General features: G+C 38.5%; 1 protein-coding gene across 1 annotated transcript in view; it reads left to right on the top strand.

Annotated features, from left to right (window-relative positions):
* PRKCI (protein kinase C iota) overlaps nucleotides 1-18,616 on the top strand; it is a 78,200-nt gene that overhangs the window by 24,290 nt on the left and 35,294 nt on the right. The window contains exons 3-5 of the mRNA XM_082840061.1: nucleotides 12,036-12,125; nucleotides 13,785-13,835; nucleotides 17,751-17,836. Coding sequence (XP_082696187.1) covers nucleotides 12,036-12,125; nucleotides 13,785-13,835; nucleotides 17,751-17,836 — 227 coding nt within the window. The remainder of the gene's footprint in view (nucleotides 1-12,035; nucleotides 12,126-13,784; nucleotides 13,836-17,750; nucleotides 17,837-18,616) is intronic.

Genomic DNA, 18,616 nt, shown 5'->3' with positions numbered 1-18,616 from the left:
CTCTTTTAATGTCCATGTTTACAAGTTCTTATATTGGTGTCAGTTTGGGGTCAATTTCAATTGATTGATCTTTCTCCTGTTATGGGTCATCTTTTCCTGCTTCTTCACGTGCCTGCTTATAGTTGATTGGATTCTGGACATTTTGACGTTTGCCTTATTGGATGTTGAATATATTTGTATTTGTGTAGATATTTTTGAGCTTTGTTCTGGGATGCTCAAAAATAGTAACTTAAATAACCATTTAAGTTACTTGGAAACAGTTGATCCTTCATTGCTTGATTTCCAATATCTTGAACCATTTTTTTTTCATTTATGTTGTCTAGTTTTTCTGTTGTTTTAGGAGGAGGGTTAAATCCAGTTTCTGTTAGTTTATCTTCTCCAAAAGTGGAAGTTGAGGATGAGCAGCTTGATAGGATAGCACATGCTTCTGTAACCACTGATTTCCACCTCCCAGAAAAAGGAAGCAAGAAGCCAGAAATCTATTACTATCTGTTATGGGGCCTAATATTGAAAGGATGACCACCTAAATACCATATTATTCTTGGAAAATTTTTGCAAATCTGCCTTTTAAGCAATGCAACCCTTTAGGGAGTGCTGTGTCTTTCAGAAGTAGCATACAGTGTCTTGAACCCAGTATTCAGAGGCAGGGTGGCAGTAGGAAGGTCTTGGTGGGAGCAGAGAGTGAATCTATAAATCTGTGGCAGGCTCAAAGATCAGGAAGATCTATCATCTATCTATCATCTTTCAGGAAGGTGCTATCTCAGGCAAATATTAAACATTGACAACTTTGGTTTCAGGCTGTGTTGATTCTTTCAAATGTGGGGCACTGAATTCAGCCATATGCTAAAGTACCTAATATAACTAGTGTTATATATGTGTGTCATGTTCAGCACCTTGTGAAGTTATCTCATAAATAATTGGATCTTGCATATTTACCAAATGCCTTGAGGGCCACCGCTCTAATTTCTTTGTTTTTATAGGTGAAAAGAAAATGTAAATGCATTGAAAAAAGAGCAGGCCTGCTGGTTAATATACAGATTTCATTACCTTTAAATTCGTTGAACTGAGCAGATCTCACTCTGGGTGTATGCCTTTTTTAGGATATGAATTTGGACTTTAGTAATTGAGTGGGCTTTGAAACATAGCTTTCTGTCTCATTTTTGTTTCATGATGACTCTACATGGAATGTTCTGCTTCTGAGTTATGTGTCCTGCTTTATCAGGCATTAAGCAGTTGGCCTGAAAAGGTAATACCTGAACCAAAGACATTCAGTCCAATGAAAACAAAACAGATGTGAGTATACGCAATGTCAGTGATTAACTTTACTTTCACACTTCCTTGTAGTTTTTCAAAAGCATCAATCTCTAGGTACATACTGAAAGCAGATACTTGACCTAACTTAGGTTTCAACCAAGAGCAAGCAGATGCTGGCCTGGCAAAAGGACAATATCTAGCAAAAGAGAAAAATTGATTTTTTAAAATATGGTTATTACAATACTTTTAACACTGGCTAATTCCACTCATGGCTTTCAATCAAAGTGCAGTATTAAAAGCCACACCTATAATGAACCAAGCATACTATGAGTGACTTTAAATATATGCTCTTTAGCTTTGCCATTCTCTTTGCAATGTAGGTAATATAGCCCTTGTTTTAACATAGGAGAAAATTGTGATGGGATCTGGAGCCTGGGAGAGAACCTGTATGTAAAGTACTGCAGGACACCTCTTTGGGAGATTTTTGATGCTCCTTTTTAAAGTCCTGACTCAGGCATTTCCTAAGAATGTAATTTATTTTATATGACATTTATCTAGGTGATATACAGCTTGTAATGTCTGGCTGTTTTTCCCTTTGCTCCAGGAGCATGTACTATCTAATTAGGTTGATATGAGTTGAGAATACAACATTTTTCTCCAGCACACAACTCCTTAAAGGCTTTTCTAGACCTTTGATATCTTGTATATGCCAGTTAAGAATTTAATATTAAGTCAATTTTTTTTTTGCGGTACGCGGGCCTCTCACTGTTGTGGCCTCTCCTGTTGCGGAGCACAGGCTCCAGACGCGCAGGCCCAGCGGCCATGGCCCACGGGCCCAGCCGCTCTGCGGCATGTGGGATCCTCCCGGGTCGGGACATGAACCCGCGTCCCCTGCATCAGCAGGCGGACTCCCAACCACTGCGCCACCAGGGAAGCCCTAAGTCAATTTTTAAAGTTATAAAGAAAACTTCAAAAACTGCATCCATAATCCTATCATCCTGATGCAGAATTGTGTTTATTTTTCATAGAGACTTGTAATCTTTTTAATGATCTTTTCTTAATTTAGTTGTTCATTTTATATGTACTTTGAATGTTTCCTTTGTGTTGTTTTGTGTTTACTTCTGAAGTTCCTTTTTTGTTTTCCTGTTTTATTTATTTATTTATTTAGGCTGTGCCGGGTCTTAGTTGCAGCATGAGGGATCTTTAGTTGTGGCATGCAGACTTTTTTTTCTTAAAGATTTATTTATTATTTATTTTTGGCTGCGTCAGGTCTTAGTTGCGGCATACGGGATCTTCCGTTGTGGTGCACAGGCTCTTCATGGTGGTGCATGGGCTTCTCTCTAGTTGTGGCATGCAGGTTTTCTCTCTCTAGTTGTGGCGCATGAGCTCCAGGATGCATGGGCTCTGTAGTCTGTGGCACACGGGCCCTAGTTGAGGCGTGCGAGCTCAGTAGTTGTGGCATGCAGGCTCAGTTGCCCCGCGGCATGTGGGATCTTAGTTCCCTGACCAGGGATCGAACCCGCGTCCCCTGCATTGTAAGGCAGATTCTTTACCAGTGGACCACCAGAGAAGTCCCATGCGGACTTCTTAGTTGTGGCATGTGGACTTCTTAGTCGCAGCATGTGGACTCTTAGTTGTGGCAGGTGGGCTTCTTAGTTGCGGCATGCATGCGGGATCTAGCTCCCTGACCAGGAATTGAACTCGGACCCCCTGCATTGGGAGTACTGAGTCTTACCACTGGACCACAAGGGAAGTCCCTGAAGTTCCTTTTTGTTAAGATACTCCCAGTCCTTTACAGATAGCATTTACTCAATTTTTGTCTCATCTCTTCTTTTTTCTGCAAATAAGGAAATCAGGGGCCATCTTAAAGAAGTGGTTTACGTGAGGTTGCTGAGAAAGTGAGGTGGTTAAGGTTTGGGATTTTTTAATTCATACTACTGCAGTAAAATCATCCTAACTGCAGAAGCCACTCGAACTGTGGAAGGCATAATTGCTGGGTGTTGAATTTGGTTCAATCTTGTAAGTTTCTTTGGAAATTTTTGTAGAAATAGGCCATTAGGACATTGCAAGCAGCTAGTGAGTCTAGAGAAAATTGGATTTAGTGTTTAAATTTTTTAAAAATCAAGATGCTTATAAGGCATTCATTGGTATCATTCATGTGTGAGATATATATATATAGAGAGAGAGAGAGAAAGAGAGAGAGAATGATATAATATTTCTCATTGTTTAGAAAGCAATCTGAGGTGAGCTTAAATGTATTTGCCAGCATGGACTCAGGTCCCTCACCTGGAAAATTAGAAATGAAGCATTCATTATATTTCAGATTCATTCTGTTCCTAGAATTCTTTGACTGTTTCATTCTTTGGAATTAATTTAGTCAACTGGCTTGTTTTTCTTTTTTTTTAAGCTGGCTTATTTTTCTAACTGGAAGAGTAATTTGCACACTTATTGAAATGTGAAATTTTCATTATTCTTTTTTATGTTGCTTTTCTGTTTTTAAACTTTGGCCTGCACTTAAATATACCTCTATAGAAGCGAAAGTTATTTTTTAAAACCTATGTCAAAAAATAGAGTGTGGGCTTCCCTGGTGGCGCAGTGGTTGAGAGTCCGCCTGCCAATGCAGGGGACACGGGTTCGTGCCCTGGTCCGGGAAGATCCCACATGCTGCGGAGCGGCTAGGCCCGTGAACCATGGCCGCTGAGCCTGCACGTCTGGAGCCTGTGCTCCGCAACGGAAGAGGCCTCAACAGTGAGAGGCCCGCGTACCGCAAAAAAAAAAAAACAACAAAATAGAGTGTAATTATGTGACTTACACTTTCATGGGTGTGGCAAATTGGGAGATATTTGCATAAGTGAGAAAGTGAGTCTGTATAAAAGAATTGCTTTATTTCTTTGAGGCAAGTTAAGACAGACTTTGCTTTTGGACTGGAATATTACTTTGTTATCGAACTCACTTTTATAAAAATGCTGCACTAAATATTTTTAAATAGCTTTATTGAGATATAATTTATCATTTAAAGTGTACAATTCAGTGGTTTTTAGTATATTTGTGCAGAGAGTGTGCAGCCGTCACCACAATCAATTTTACAACATTTTCATTGCTCAAAAAAGAAACCCCATGCTCATTAGCAGTTACTCTCTATTTCCCCCAAGTTCCTTCCCCCACTGTCCCCAGACCTAGGTAACCACGTATCTAGCTCTTGTTTCTATAGATTTACCTAATCTAGACATGATATATAAAGTATTAATACTTAATCCTTTTTTAATGGTTAATAGTCCATTGTATGCATACCACATTTTATTTATCCATTCATCAATTGATAGATATTTCTGTTATTTCCACTTTGTGACTATTATGAGTAATGTTTCTATGAACATTTCGTTACAACTTTTTGTGTGGACATATGTTTTCATATCTCTTGGATATATATCTAGGAGTGGAATTGCTGGGTCATATGGTAACAAATGTTCAACTTTTTGAGGAACTACCAGTGGTGCACCACTGGTGGTGCAGTGGTTAAAGAGTCCGCCTACCAATGCAGGGCACTCGGGTTCAATTCCTGGTCCGGGAAGATCCCACATGTCACAGAGCAACTAAGCAATCTGCCACAACTACCGAGCCTGCGCTGTACAGCCCACGACCCACAACTACTGAGCCTGCATGCCACAACTACTGAAGCCCGCACGCCTAGAGCCCGTGATCTGCAACAAGAGAAGCCACCGCAATGAGAAGCCCACACACCGCAACAAAGAGTAGCCCCCGCTCGCTGCAACTAGTGAAAGCCTGCACAGCAACGAAGACCCAATGCAGCCAAAAATAAATAAATAAATTTTTAAAAAACAATAAATGGGAAAATTCTGAAAAAGGAAATGTAAAGACGAAAGACTTTTCCTAATTCTTTATATTGAAAAACATCATAATCACAGATATAGAAGTAATAACAACTGAGAAAAAATATTTGCAACATTTACAAAGGATTGCTTATCTCTAATATAAGATAATTAAGTCAAAAAGAAATAGATGAAGCATCTACTGAAAAAGGTGCAAATAGCTAATTCATAAATGACAAAAAAGCTCAAGGATCACTAATAAAGAAACAAAGATTTTAAAATAAGACATCAGTTTTCATCTATCAGATTAGAAAATAGTTAAAATTTAATCATTACCTGTAAGGGTTAGGAAAAACACACTTGGTTGAGTGTATATGTCATAACCTTTTTGGAGTTACTATCATTCCAAATTTTGAAATAATTGTCAAAATTTTAAATGGGCACACTTTGAGCCAATCATTTCTATTTCTAGGAAATTATCATGAGAAATTACTCAAGCACAAATATTTCAGTTCAGGAATATTTACTATATTATTCACTAATAAATAAGGACTGAAGTACTGATACATGCTACAACTTAGATGAACTTGAAAACACTCTAAGCAAAAAAAATCTAGACATAAAGACCACATATTGTGTGATTCCATTTATATGAAATGTCCAGAAAAGGCAAATCTGTAGAGACTGAAAATAATCAGTGGTTGCCTAGGTCTGACAGTGGAAGGAGAGGTTGGGGGGAAATGGGGAGTGACTGCTAATTGGAAGGGTTTTTTTTGAGGAGGGGTTATGAAAATGTTCTAAAATTGATTATGGTGGTAGTTGCACAGCTCTGTGAATATACTAACGACCACTGAACTGTACACTTCAAATGGGTAAATTGAATGCTGTGTGAATTGTATCTCAATAAAGCTGTTATTAAAAATGAGTAGATTATATCTAGCATTTTTTTTAAAATGTGAAACATTACCCCCTCAGGTAAAGCTTTTCAGAAGAGGTGGCATTTGTCCTGGGTCTTGTAAGATACACAGAATTTCAAGATTCACCTTGAAAGGTGGCAGGAAGGTGTTTGTAACATAACAAATCACCTCAAAGCCTAGTGGCTTTAAAAAAAACCCACCCTTTTACTTTATAGTCTTTTTACACTTCTGTGAGTTGTTTGGCTCTGCTGGTCTCCCTTGAGGTCTCTCATGCAGTAGCAATTGGATGGCATCCGGGTCTGGAGTCATGTGGAGGCTCACCTGGGATGCTAGCATAGTAGATTCTCTTTCTCTCTCTGTGTAGTCTTAGGGCTTCTACTCTCAGAGGCAGCTGAACTTCTTACATGGTGACTTAGGGCTCCCAAAAGCAAAAGATGCCAGATGTTTATAAGGTGGAAGCCTAGACCTGGCACAGCACCACTCTGTGGCTTTTTCTTAGTTAATATAGTGATAGAGCCAGTCCAACCATCCGCACCATCCATCTCCAGAACTTTCTCATCTTCCCAACTGAAACTCTTTACCCATTAATTTTACCCTATAAAGTTATTCTTTACCCAATAAATCCTCATTCTCCTCTCTCCCCCAGCAAATGGCAACCACCATTCTACCTTGTTTCTGTGAATTTTACTACTCTAGGTACCTTACTGAAGTAGAATCATACAATATTTGTCCTTTAGTAGCTGACTTGTTTCACTTACCATAGTGTCTTCAAGGTTCATTCATGTTGTAGCATGTGTCAAAATTTGCTTCCTTTTTTTTTTTTTCTATTTTATATATACTAGTGTGTATCTGTGAATCCCACACTCCTAATGTATCCCTCACCCATCCCTTCCCCTTTGGTAACCATAAGATTGTTTTCTTTTTTTTTTGGCTTCGTTGGGTGTTCATTGCCACGCGCACTTTCCTTAGTTGTGGCGAGCGGGGGCTGCTCATCGTTGCCGTGTGGGGGCTTCTCATTTTGGTGGCTTCTCGTTGCAGAACATGGGCTCCAGGCATGCGGGCTTCAGTAGTTGTGGCGCACAGGCTTGGTTGCTCTGCGGCATGTGGCATCCTCCCGGACCAGGGGTCGAACCCGTGTCCCCTGCATTGGCAGGTGGATTCTTAACCACTGCGCCACCAGGAAAGCCCCGTAAGATTGTTTTCTATGTCTGTGAGTCTGTCTCTGTTTTGTAAATAAATTCATTTGTATCATTTTTTTAGATTCCATAAGTAAGTGATATCATATATTTGTCTTTCTCTGTCTGACTTCACTTAGTGTGATAACCTCTACGTCCATCTATGTTGCTGCAAATGACATTATTTCATTCTTTTTTGTGGCTGAGTAATATTCCTTTGTATATACATATACCACATCTTCTTTATCCATTCTTCTGTTGATGGACACATAGGTTGCTTCCATATCTTGGCTGTTGTGAATAGTGCTGCAGTGAGCACTGGGGTGCATACATCTTTTTGAATTAGAGTTTTCATCTTTTCTAGATATATGCCCAAGAGTGGGATTGCTAGATCATATGATGACACTATTTTTAGTTTTTTGAGGACCCTCCATACTGTTTTCCATAGTGGCTGCACCAATTTACATTCCTACCAACAGTGTAGGAGGGTTCCCCTTTCTCCACACTCTCTCCAACATTTATTGTTTGTAGACTTTTTGATGATGGGCATTTTGACTAGTGTGAGGTGATACCTCATTGTAGTTTTGATTTGCACTTCCCTGATAATTAGCAATGCTGAGCATCTTTTCATGTGCCTGTTGGCCAACAGTATGTCTTCTTTGGAGAAACATCTGTTTAGGTCTTCTTCCCACTTTTTTTTTTGCGGTACGTGGGTCTCTCACTGCTGTGGCCCCTCCCATTGCGGAGCACAGTCTCCGGACGCTCAGGCCCAGCAGCCATGGCTCACGGGCTCAGCCGCTCCGCAGCATGTGGGATCCTCCCAGACCAGGGCACGAACCCGTGTCCCCTGCATCGGCAGGCGGGCTCTCAACCACTGTGCCACCAGGGAAGCCCCCCACTTTTTTTTAATATACAAATTTATTTACTTTTGGCTGCGTTGGGTCTTCATTGCTGCGTGCAGGCTTTCTCTAGTTGCAGCGAGTGGAGCCTACTTTTTGTGGTGCATGGGCTTCTTATTGGGGTGGCTTCTCTTGTTGTGGAGTGTGGACTCTAGGCGTGTGGGCTTCAGTAGGTGTGGCACACGGGCTCAGTAGTTGTGGCCCGTGGGGTCTAGAGAGCTGGCTCAGTAGTTGTGGCACATGGGCTTAGTTGCTCCGCCGCATGTGGGATCTTCCCAGACCAGGGCTCAAACCCGTGTCCCCTGCATTGGCAGGCGGATTCTTAACACTGCCACCAGGGAAGTCCCTTCTGCCCATTTTTTTATTGGGTTATTTGTTTTTTTGATATTGAGTTGTGTGAGCTGTTTATATACAACTTCCTTTTTAAGACTAAATAATACTTCTTTTGTATGTACAGTCATCCCTTGGTGTCCACAGTAGATTGGTACTAGAGCCTTCCAGGGATACCAAAATTTGGTTATGCTCAAATCCCTTAAATAAAATGGTGTAGTATTTGCATGTAAGCTATGCATATTCTTCCATATCCTTTAAAGCATCTATAGATTACCTATAATACCTAATACATTGTAAATGCTATGCAAATAGTTGCCAGTGCATGGCAAATTCTAGTTTTAGTTTTTTATGAACTTTCTGGAATTTTTTTTTCAAATATTTTTGATCCGAGGTTGATTGAATCCACAGATTCAGAACCTATAGATATGGAAGGCCAACTGTATATACCATGTTTTGTTTATCCATTCATCTGTTGTTGGACACTTGGGTTGCTTCTACCTTTTGGCTGTTGTGAATAGTGCTGCTGTGAACATGGATGTACAAATATCTGTTGGAGTCTCTGCTTTTAGTTCTTTGGAAGTATACCCAGAAATGGAATTGCTGGATAATAGGTAATTATATGTTTTATTTTTTGAGGTCGCTGCATCATTGTACATTCCCACCATCAATGCACAAGGGTTCCAGTTTCTCCACATCCTTGCCAACACTTGTTATTGTCTATGAATGTTTGTGTGTGTGTTACAAAACCTTATGGGTTTGAAGTGGTATCTCATTGATTTGCATTTTCCTGATGATTAGTGGTGTTGAACCTCTTTTCATGTGCTTGTTGGCTATTTGTATATCTTCTTTGGAGAAATATCCTTTGCTCATTTATTTATTTTCGTCGTTGTAGAGTTGTAGGAATTCTTTACATATTTCGAGTGTTAATCCCTTATCAGATGTATCATTTGCAAATATTTCCTCCAATAGGTTGTCTTTTCACTGTGCTGATAGTGTCCTTTTACACACAAAAGGTTTTTTTTTGTTTTTTTTTTTTTTGCAGTTCGCGGGCCTCTCAGTGTTGTGGCCTCTCCCGTTGAGGAGCACAGGCTCTGGACGCGCAGGCTCAGCGACCATGGCTCACGGGCCCAGCTGCTCCGCAGCATGTGGGATCTTCCCGGACCGGGGCACGAACCCGTGTCCCCTGCATTGGCAGGCGGACTCTAAGCCACTGCGCCACCAGGGAAGCCCCACACAAAAGTTTTTAATTTTGTTGTAGACCAATGTATTATTTTTTTTCTTACGTGTGTTTTTGGTGTCACATCCAAGAAATTGTTGCCAAACCCAATGTCGTGAAGCTTTCTCCCTGTGTTTTCCCCCAAGAGTTTTGTAGTTTTAGCTGTTGCATTTTAGGTCTGTGATCCATTTTGATTTCATTTTTATTTATTATATAAGATAAAGGTTCAACTTTATTCTTTTGTATATGGTTATGTTTGGATATTTTATAGTGATTTTTGTTAGTTTATATAGGTTTATGATGGTATTATGATTATGTTAAGGAATTTTTATCTAGCGTTGTAGGGATTTGCTCAGAATGACATGGTGGAGGAGGATAAGTGAGTGAGTCCGCAGGTGAAACAGGATTTTGTAATATGTTTGAAAATTTCCAAAATAAAAAGTTAAAAGAAGAGTTGGGGACTTCCCTGGCGGCACAGTGGATAAGCTTCCGCCTGCTAATGCAGGGGCCACAAGTTCGATCCCTGGTCCAGGAGATCCCACATGCTGCAGAGCAACTAAGCCTATGCTCCACAACTACTGAGCCTACACACTCTAGAGCCCGCGTGCCATAACTACTGAGCCCGCGCTCCACGACTACTGAAGCCTGTGCGCCTAGAGCCCATGCTCCTCAACAAGAGAAGCCACCGCAAGCAAAAACCCATACACCACAACGAAGAGAAGTCCCTGCTTACCGCAACTAGAGAAAGAAAGCCCACGCAGCAACTGAAGACCCAACACAGCCAAAAATAAATAAAATGAAAAAAAAAAAAGAGTTGGTAGACCAGGAGAATGGTGTTTAGAAACCCAGACACAAAATTTCTGTAAATAGTCAGTGGATAACTTTGTTCGATGGTATAGCGAGGTCAACCAGAGTAAAGACAAAACATGTCATTGATTTCAGCAGCGGCTTCCATGACGTTAGATACGGCAGTTTTAGAAGTGTTTGGACTAAAACCTGATAGCAAAATTTTGAGAAATGCTTGGAAGATAGGAACATGGAGAAAGCAATGTGTGTTCACTCTTGATAGGAAGAAAAGCTGTTTCTATTAAGTCTAAAAGATTATAAATCTATGAATTAAAAAATACAAAAGAAAAGTATGAAGTCAAAATTCAAAGGCCCTGTCCCTTTTTCTTCTGTTTCTTCTCGCTCACCCCCTCGTTTCAGTCTGTAGTTTACTCTTGAGACTTGTGGCTACAGAATGAATGGCACCCTGGGCAGGAGAGAGGTTTTTGAGAGGGAGACTCAAACATGCCTTTGCCTGAGAAGAGCTAGTGGAAGGAAAGAAAAAATGAAGATAGAACTGGGGAGGACTAGTGGAATAATGCCCGGAGAAGATAAAGGAAAGGAGGGACTCAGTGGCCAAGTTGGAGAAAAGAACAGAGGCACTCATCTCTTTGAGTCAACAGGAAAGGAAATGACCTCACTTTTCTCTCTGAAGTCGTAGACTGAGTTCCCTGCTGAGAGTGATTGAAGTTTGGACAGGGTTGATGGCATCTCTTGGTGTAACCAGAAACCACAAGAATGAGTAAAAGAATGGCAGCGTTGAGGACCCCACTCAGGCCCAACTATGTTCGAAATGACTTTTTCATTGAGGAATGCCATCGTACAGGGGGACGTGCCATCCCATTGATTTCCAGGGATGACTCAGTTCACTGGCTGGTGGACTAAGGGAGACGTTTCTTCCTTGTCCTCTCTGTGTGTAAGTTTACTAAACTAGGCATTTACACTTGAAAGCAAGCAAGTGGGACTGCTCTTCAGTCCAGAGGACGTGAGTAGCTATGCTTGTTTTCTGTGAGCCTCTTAAGCAGGCTCTCCGGTGAAGGAGAAATTTGACAGAATGATTAAATAGAGACCCCCTCTGATCATATTGTGGTGATGAAACCACTTTCACTTCCTCTTTTGAAGAAACAGGTAACAGAAAACTTACCCCTGGCCATTAATCATGTTGCAGTGACAATCAAAAAAAAGAAAGAAAGAAAAAGAAATCCAGACACAGAGTTTCTATAAATAGTCAGTGGATAGCTTTGTTATAACTTTTTTTGCACTGACAGTCTAAAATGTGGTCAGGGTAGATTCTGTTTGCTATATTTTGAATGTAAACATCATCAAGAATTAAATGGTTTTATACATTTAAAGTTTGGTATCTGTGAACCTCATGTAATATTTTGTAGAAATAGGAGTGGGAGTTATGTTACCTACTTCAGAGAATAGAATTGTCTAAATAAATATCTCAAGTTTAGTCCTTGTCAAGTATTTTCTGTAAGTATGAAATTGTTTTTCCTCAAGATTTTATGTAGTAGAAATTGTTTACTGGTCATATGTAGAGGATTTTAAAAGTGAGCTTTACTTTTCCTTTTTATATTTTTTAGGAGACCCATGTACAGTATCGTCTCAGTTGGAGTTAGAAGAAGCCTTTAGGCTTTATGAGCTAAACAAGGATTCTGAACTCTTGATTCATGGTAAAGGAATAGTCATTTCCTACTCTTCTAGAACTATACTTCTTTAAAAACATAACCCTGTATCCTTAACCATTTAAAAACATGGTCCTGATGTCATCTTCTTAATCTGTATCCCTCCTTTCTTTGTGATTGTCCTTGTTCAGTAGTATCTCAAATGCTAGAGAAGACAAAATCGATCAGCTTCTTATAATCTTAGGAAATTTCTTATTTGTATTAAACTGTGATCATCTCAGTGTTTTACAGCAAAGTTTTAGCATAGAATTTAAGAATTGAGAGCCCAGTAGAACCTAAGTCATCCCCTTGCAGTTTTGTAATGTATGCAAATGATGGTTTCCAAAGGTAAGATATCTTAAATGTCCTTTCTTTTGTTTAAGAGTTAACTGTGAAACTATTTATGTAGTAATCATAGACATTAGTGTGTTAAAGGTCAGCAAGCCTGAGAGGTGGGTAGTTGTATAGAAGGAGAGACCTAAACTCAGCCATCATGTAACTGGTACATTGTAAACCTGGGTTGTACATCTAGGTATTCTCTTTCCAAATCTGTGTTCTTTTCATTCTGCCATGCTACCCCTTAAATTTTTTAGGTCATGTAGAATCCACTTAATATGCTTAATATAATTGCAATACATTGGGAGTATTTCACATAACATTTTTGGGAGTCTTAGGAGACTAGACCTAGGGAACTCTTTACAACTTGAAACAAATATAAATCTCCCCTCAATATAATGACTTATTTCAATACCTTGTTATTATTCCTTTGTACTTTCCTTTACAGTGTGATTTTTTTTTAAAAAAATAGTTTGATTTTTTGTCTCCCTTCAGAATTTGACATAGTGACTCCCATGGGATTCATACTCTAATTTGTTGAGATCCTGGAAGAATGTTAGAAGTCTTCCTTTGGTCATCTCTGTCTAGAATAAAGCTACAGTGAATGTTTAAAGAAATTATTTGTTTTAAGCTTTATTGCTTTTTATGCTATATCAGAGATCTGTTTTCAGAAGTCAGCTTATATTTCAACTTCTAAAAATATTCCAGGAACTGTGTTTCCCATACTCTGTGCTCAAAACCATGTCCTTTTTTGTACATCACAGACTACAAAGAGTTGACTAGATGTTTATAAATGTACGATTTCATTATATTCTATCTCTTTATAAAAATGTTTTGAATTAGCATTTTTATAAATCTGTAGCTCCTAAGACAAAACTTACATTTTTGGATTTGGATACTGTTTTTAATGTTAATTTATTCCTAAGTTTAGAAAAACTGTAGTGGCTTATGTTTATATGTGTATACACTTTGTAATTTTAATTCTTCATCCTAGCAAATTTGTCACTACAATGAGGATTTAAGGAAATAGTTAATGATTTCTCTAATGACCAAAAAAAAAAAATCAATTAGTGATGTAATAGGGATTGGAATGAGTAATTTGAGCTTCTAAAGCATTGTTTATGGATGTTCGCTTTCATAAGAATTTCTTTTATTATAGCCTTGGTAAAATGTGTCCCTTCAAAAGATAGTACTGACCATATGTTAAGTATCTTGTGTCAAGAGAAGGTCAGGTTTAAATTTAGATCAATTTATGTGATATTTGAATTTAAAATTCTGTGTAATTTGTATGTTTTAAATATGCTGTATTAATTTTAGTTTGTTATTTTTCAGTATTCCCTTGTGTACCAGAACGTCCTGGAATGCCTTGTCCAGGAGAAGATAGTGAGTGTTTATATACTTCATACCTTTGAATAGAGTTATTTATGATACAGTGGCACAAGAGAAATCAGAAATAGAACTTTTAATTCATTTGATTTCTTTTCCATTCTTCAGTCTAATTTAGAGTATATTAGTAAACTGCCTAAAGTCTCTACTTTTCCCAAATCGAAATGAGGCAGTTTTTTTTTTAATTAAAAAAAACATATATTTATTTACTTATTTGGTTGTGCTGGGTCTTAGTTGCAGCAGGCAGGCTCCTTAGTTGCATCTCACGGGCTACTTAGTTGTGGCCTGCAAACTCTTAGTTGCGGCATGCATGAGGGATCTGGTTCCCTGACCAGGGATTGAACCCGAGCCCCCTGCATCGGGAATGCAGAGTCTTAACCACTGTGCCACCAGGGAAGTCCCAAAATGAGGCAGTTTTAAATTACAACTTACTGACATAATTGTCTATTGTGCATTTGAAAGGAAAATTAAGTTGATTTTAAGTCCTTCCCTGTTTTTTTTTTTTTTTAATTAATTAATTTATTTTTGGCTGCCTTGGGTCTTTGTTGCTGCGCTCAGGCTTTTCTCTAGTTGCAGCGAGCAGGGGCTACTCTTCGTTGCGGTGCATGGGCTTCTCGTTGCGGTGGCTTCTCTTGTTGCAGAGCACGGGCTCTAGGCGCATGGGCTTCAGTAGTTGTGGCACGTGGACTCAGTAGTTGTGGCTCACGGGCTCTAGAGCACAGGCTCAGTAGTTGTGGTGCACGGGCTTAGTTGCTCCATGGCATGTGGAATCTTCCCGGACCAGGGATCAAACCCATGTCCTCTGCATTGGCAGACGGATTCTTAACCACTGCGCCACCAGGGAAGTCCCCATTTCCTGTTTTTTAATCTTGGAAATTTTCAAACCTATGGAGAAGTTGAAAAAGCATAGAAACATTGAAAACAAAGATACCCATATATCTTTACCAAGATTCACCAACTATTAACATTTTCTATGTTTGCTTTATCTCTGTATCTGTGCACACACATGCATACATGTATATACATAACAAACACTTGTTTTATTTTTTTTTATTTTTATTTTTTTTAAAGAAGATGTTGGGGGTAGGAGTTTCGTAATTTATTTATTTATTTTTGCTGTGTTGGGTCTTCGTTTCTGTGCGAGGGCTTTCTCTAGTTGTGGCAAGTGGGGGCCACTCTTCATCGTGGTGCGCGGGCCTTTCACTATCGTGGCCTCTCTTGTTGCAGAGCACAGGCTCCAGATGCGCAGGCTCAGTAGTTGTGGCTCACGGGCCTAGTTGCTCCGCGGCATGTGGGATCCTCCCAGACCAGGGCTCGAACCCGTGTCCCCTGCATTAGCAGGCAGATTCTCAACCACTGCGCCACCAGGGAAGCCCTTGTTTTATTTTTATTTATTTTTTTGTGTACCCTTTGAGAGTAAGCTGACATGACACTTTACCTCTAAATACTTTAGCGTGCATCCTTAAGAATTGTTATGAAACTTTCTTTTGAATGTCTAAGCTAGTGGTTAGCATTAATGAGATGAATTGAAAGAGGCAACTATTTGGTCTGATGGAATATGTTTATATGTATATATTCATATATATACACATATGTATATATGTATATATATTTGATATATACATATATATACCAAATTTGAATTTAATGTATGGTATAATTTATAGATTGTAGATATTAGGCAACTCATTTTTATTTGTGGTTTCTGTACATATCCATGACTTTAGAAGGAATAGTAGTTAATGTTTTGCTTTGTATTAAGTGAAATAGCGCTAAAGTTTTAATTCTGTAACTCTTCGTGCAACTTGGTGAAAAGGAAAAATTAAAGAACTGGGTGTTTGTATATAGAGTTGAATGAGGGCTATGTACTTTATAGGAAGATGGGGAAATATAAGGAGTAGGTAGGCCTCTGAAGCAATAGTGAAAAATTTAGGTTTGGATTCAGCTAGGAGTATTTCATTGGGTTTCCAGTGGCAGATGGATTACAGCCAGTGTGGGCTGCCTTCACAGAGGTGTTGGAGAAGCAGCTCTCCTTTGTCCAGGCCAGTGTTTTGAAAGACTTGCCATTATAGCAAATCTTGGTTGCAGAGTCCCATCTGCAAATCTATTATGGGTCTGTAGCACACTTGCCAGATAAAATGTCTTTTCCTACCTTTTCACTGTATTTCATGCTCACTTTCCCACTTTAAAATTTGCTGGTGGGGATTTTTACACAGTCCTCTCCAGTATAATTAATATTACTAAACTAGAGCATGGAGGAAAATTGATAACCATTAAAGTGATCCCTTGGCTCTTTTAATTCCTAGGCAACATTAACATGTTTAAATTTAAGATATATCAAGTTGTAGTTCATGAAAGTTTCTGAAATAAGATGTTCTTTTAGGTTAAGATATTAACAAACTTTCTGCTTTGGTTACTCCTAACAGAATAAATAATTAAAAATGAAAGCATATATATTTTAGGTTCTATATTATGCTATCTCAGAATTTCTAATTCAGAGTATTTCACCCATTTCTTTCTATCTTAATTTTAAATAGTAGACCCAGTGCTACATTTGCTTTAAAATGAGTTTTGAGGGAATTTGCTGGTGGTCCAGTGGTTAGGACTCCGCGCTTCCACTGCAGGGGGCATGGGTTCAATCCCTGGTCAGGAACTAAGATCCTGCAAGCCACGCGATTCAGCCAAAAAAATAAAATGAGTTTAGAAACCTAATGGAATTTCCACAGTGATTACTATTACTGTGGGATGACTAATAGACAATATATTTAATAGTGATTGACTTACCCAAAATTACACCGGTGGACTTGATTTGATCTCATGGAACCTCTTTGTTTAGGGAATGTATTTAGAATAGTTAAAGATACAAAAAAATATAAAAACCATTGCATAAAAGGTTGTTGCGAAGAGAATATTCTTGTGGTTACAAAATGTCCCTTATACGTTATTTACAAAAACGTACCTTTACAAAGAAGAAAACTAGCCATCACTGCCTTTAACAGAGTGATTGAACACGTAGTGGGAGTCAACAATCTCACATTTGTACATTTCTTGATGAGATGCAGTAAGAAATATACATCACCTGTGTATTATTTTTGCCAAAAGTATTTAATACTTTTTATCTGGGAATCCATTTTTTTATCTGGGAAGTGTGTTACAAATCCATAATAGATTTGAGTCTAATGAGGAAACAGACAACTCCAGAATGTAGGTCGTGATATAAGACATCTGCCTAGACTCTTTCAACATCATGAAAAGCAAACAACAACAAATAAGATAGAGTGAATGTTTTAGCATACATTAAAGAGACAAAAAAGGTATAGTAATGAAATTCAGTGCCTGAATCTTGATTGGATCCTGGAGAGAAAAAGAAAACTATGAAAGACACTTTTCAAGCAAATAGGGAAATTAGCAGATGAAGTGTATATTAGGTGATATTTAATTAATGTTAATTTTCTAAGACACAATAATGGTATTGGGGTTAAATAGAATTAGGGGGAGTGTCCTTAATCTCAGGCAAAAGATACTTAGGTATTTAAGGATGAAGTGTTATGATGTCTGCAATTTATTTTTAAATGATTCAGAAAAAAAGTGTATGTGTAAATAGAGAAGAAAGCAAATGTGGCAAAATTATAGTAATAGATGAATGTAGGTGAAGGATGGAGATGTTTATTCTTTCAACTTTTCTGTGGGCTTAACATTTTTTCAAAATTAAAAGTTAGGGGACAATTAAAAAACAGAAAAGCCTAGTCTCTTGATGACTTTTATTTTTTCACTTTCAGATTTTTATCAATATTTTTTTTCCTGCAATGAATATCATGAAAAAAATCACAGACGATTATAAAATGACTTTATATTCACACTTGCTCTTTTTGTTTCTTCCTTTTTTTTTTTTAACTTTTAATCTCTCTTCAGAATCCATCTACCGCCGAGGTGCACGCCGCTGGAGAAAGCTTTATTGTGCAAATGGCCACACTTTTCAAGCCAAGCGTTTCAACAGGGTAAACCTTAGTTTGCTGAATATTGATAATTTGAGAAATCTGGGTTTTTCCTCTCTACTGTTATTCCTTTCTAAAGGAGTAATTAGGGTGACCTAAAATTCCCAGTTTGCCAGGGGTAGTACATCTGTTATCTTGAGGTAATTTTTAATAGCATCTCCTTTGACTCATAAAAATGTTCCCGCTTGGATGATTAGTTATATGGTTACCCTAGCTGTAAGAAAGTTGGATTTTTTTTTAATATAATTCAAGACAGCCAGAAAATAAGCAAGGTTTATTTTGCAAACCATTACTGTTGTAAATTTTTTTTAGTTTTCCCTGTTTTAGAAAATGAGAATTGCAGTCATTTATCTAGCTTTTAGTATGTACCAGGCACTTTTCTGAATGCTTGCCATATAGTGACTCATTTAATCCCTGCAACAACCTTGTGAGAGAGGTACTATATATTTCCATTTTATGGATGAAGAAACTGAGGTGCAGGATGGTTAGATAACTTGCCCAAGATGACACGGCTAGTAAGTGGCAGAGCCAAGGTTGGAGATCAGTCTGTCTCCAGAAGTCCATGTTTTTAACTACTGTTGTTAACTACAGTTATCCATTTCCATTCTAGAACTCGTGCCGTGTTCTCAATTCTTAATGTAATAGAAGCTACCACCCAAGGTTCCCAAATTCCTGTTCCCAGTCGCACTGATATTTAAAAAGCTTTGAAGTGAGAAGTCACTTTAGGTGTTGCTCTTTAAGAGAGCAGTGGTGTGGCTTCCCTGGTGGCGCAGTGGTTGAGAG

Source organism: Leucopleurus acutus (assembly GCF_964270905.1).
Source record: "Leucopleurus acutus genome assembly, chromosome: 5".
Classification (NCBI taxonomy): domain Eukaryota; kingdom Metazoa; phylum Chordata; class Mammalia; order Artiodactyla; family Delphinidae; genus Leucopleurus; species Leucopleurus acutus.
This window is presented reverse-complemented; position numbering and strand designations above follow the sequence as displayed.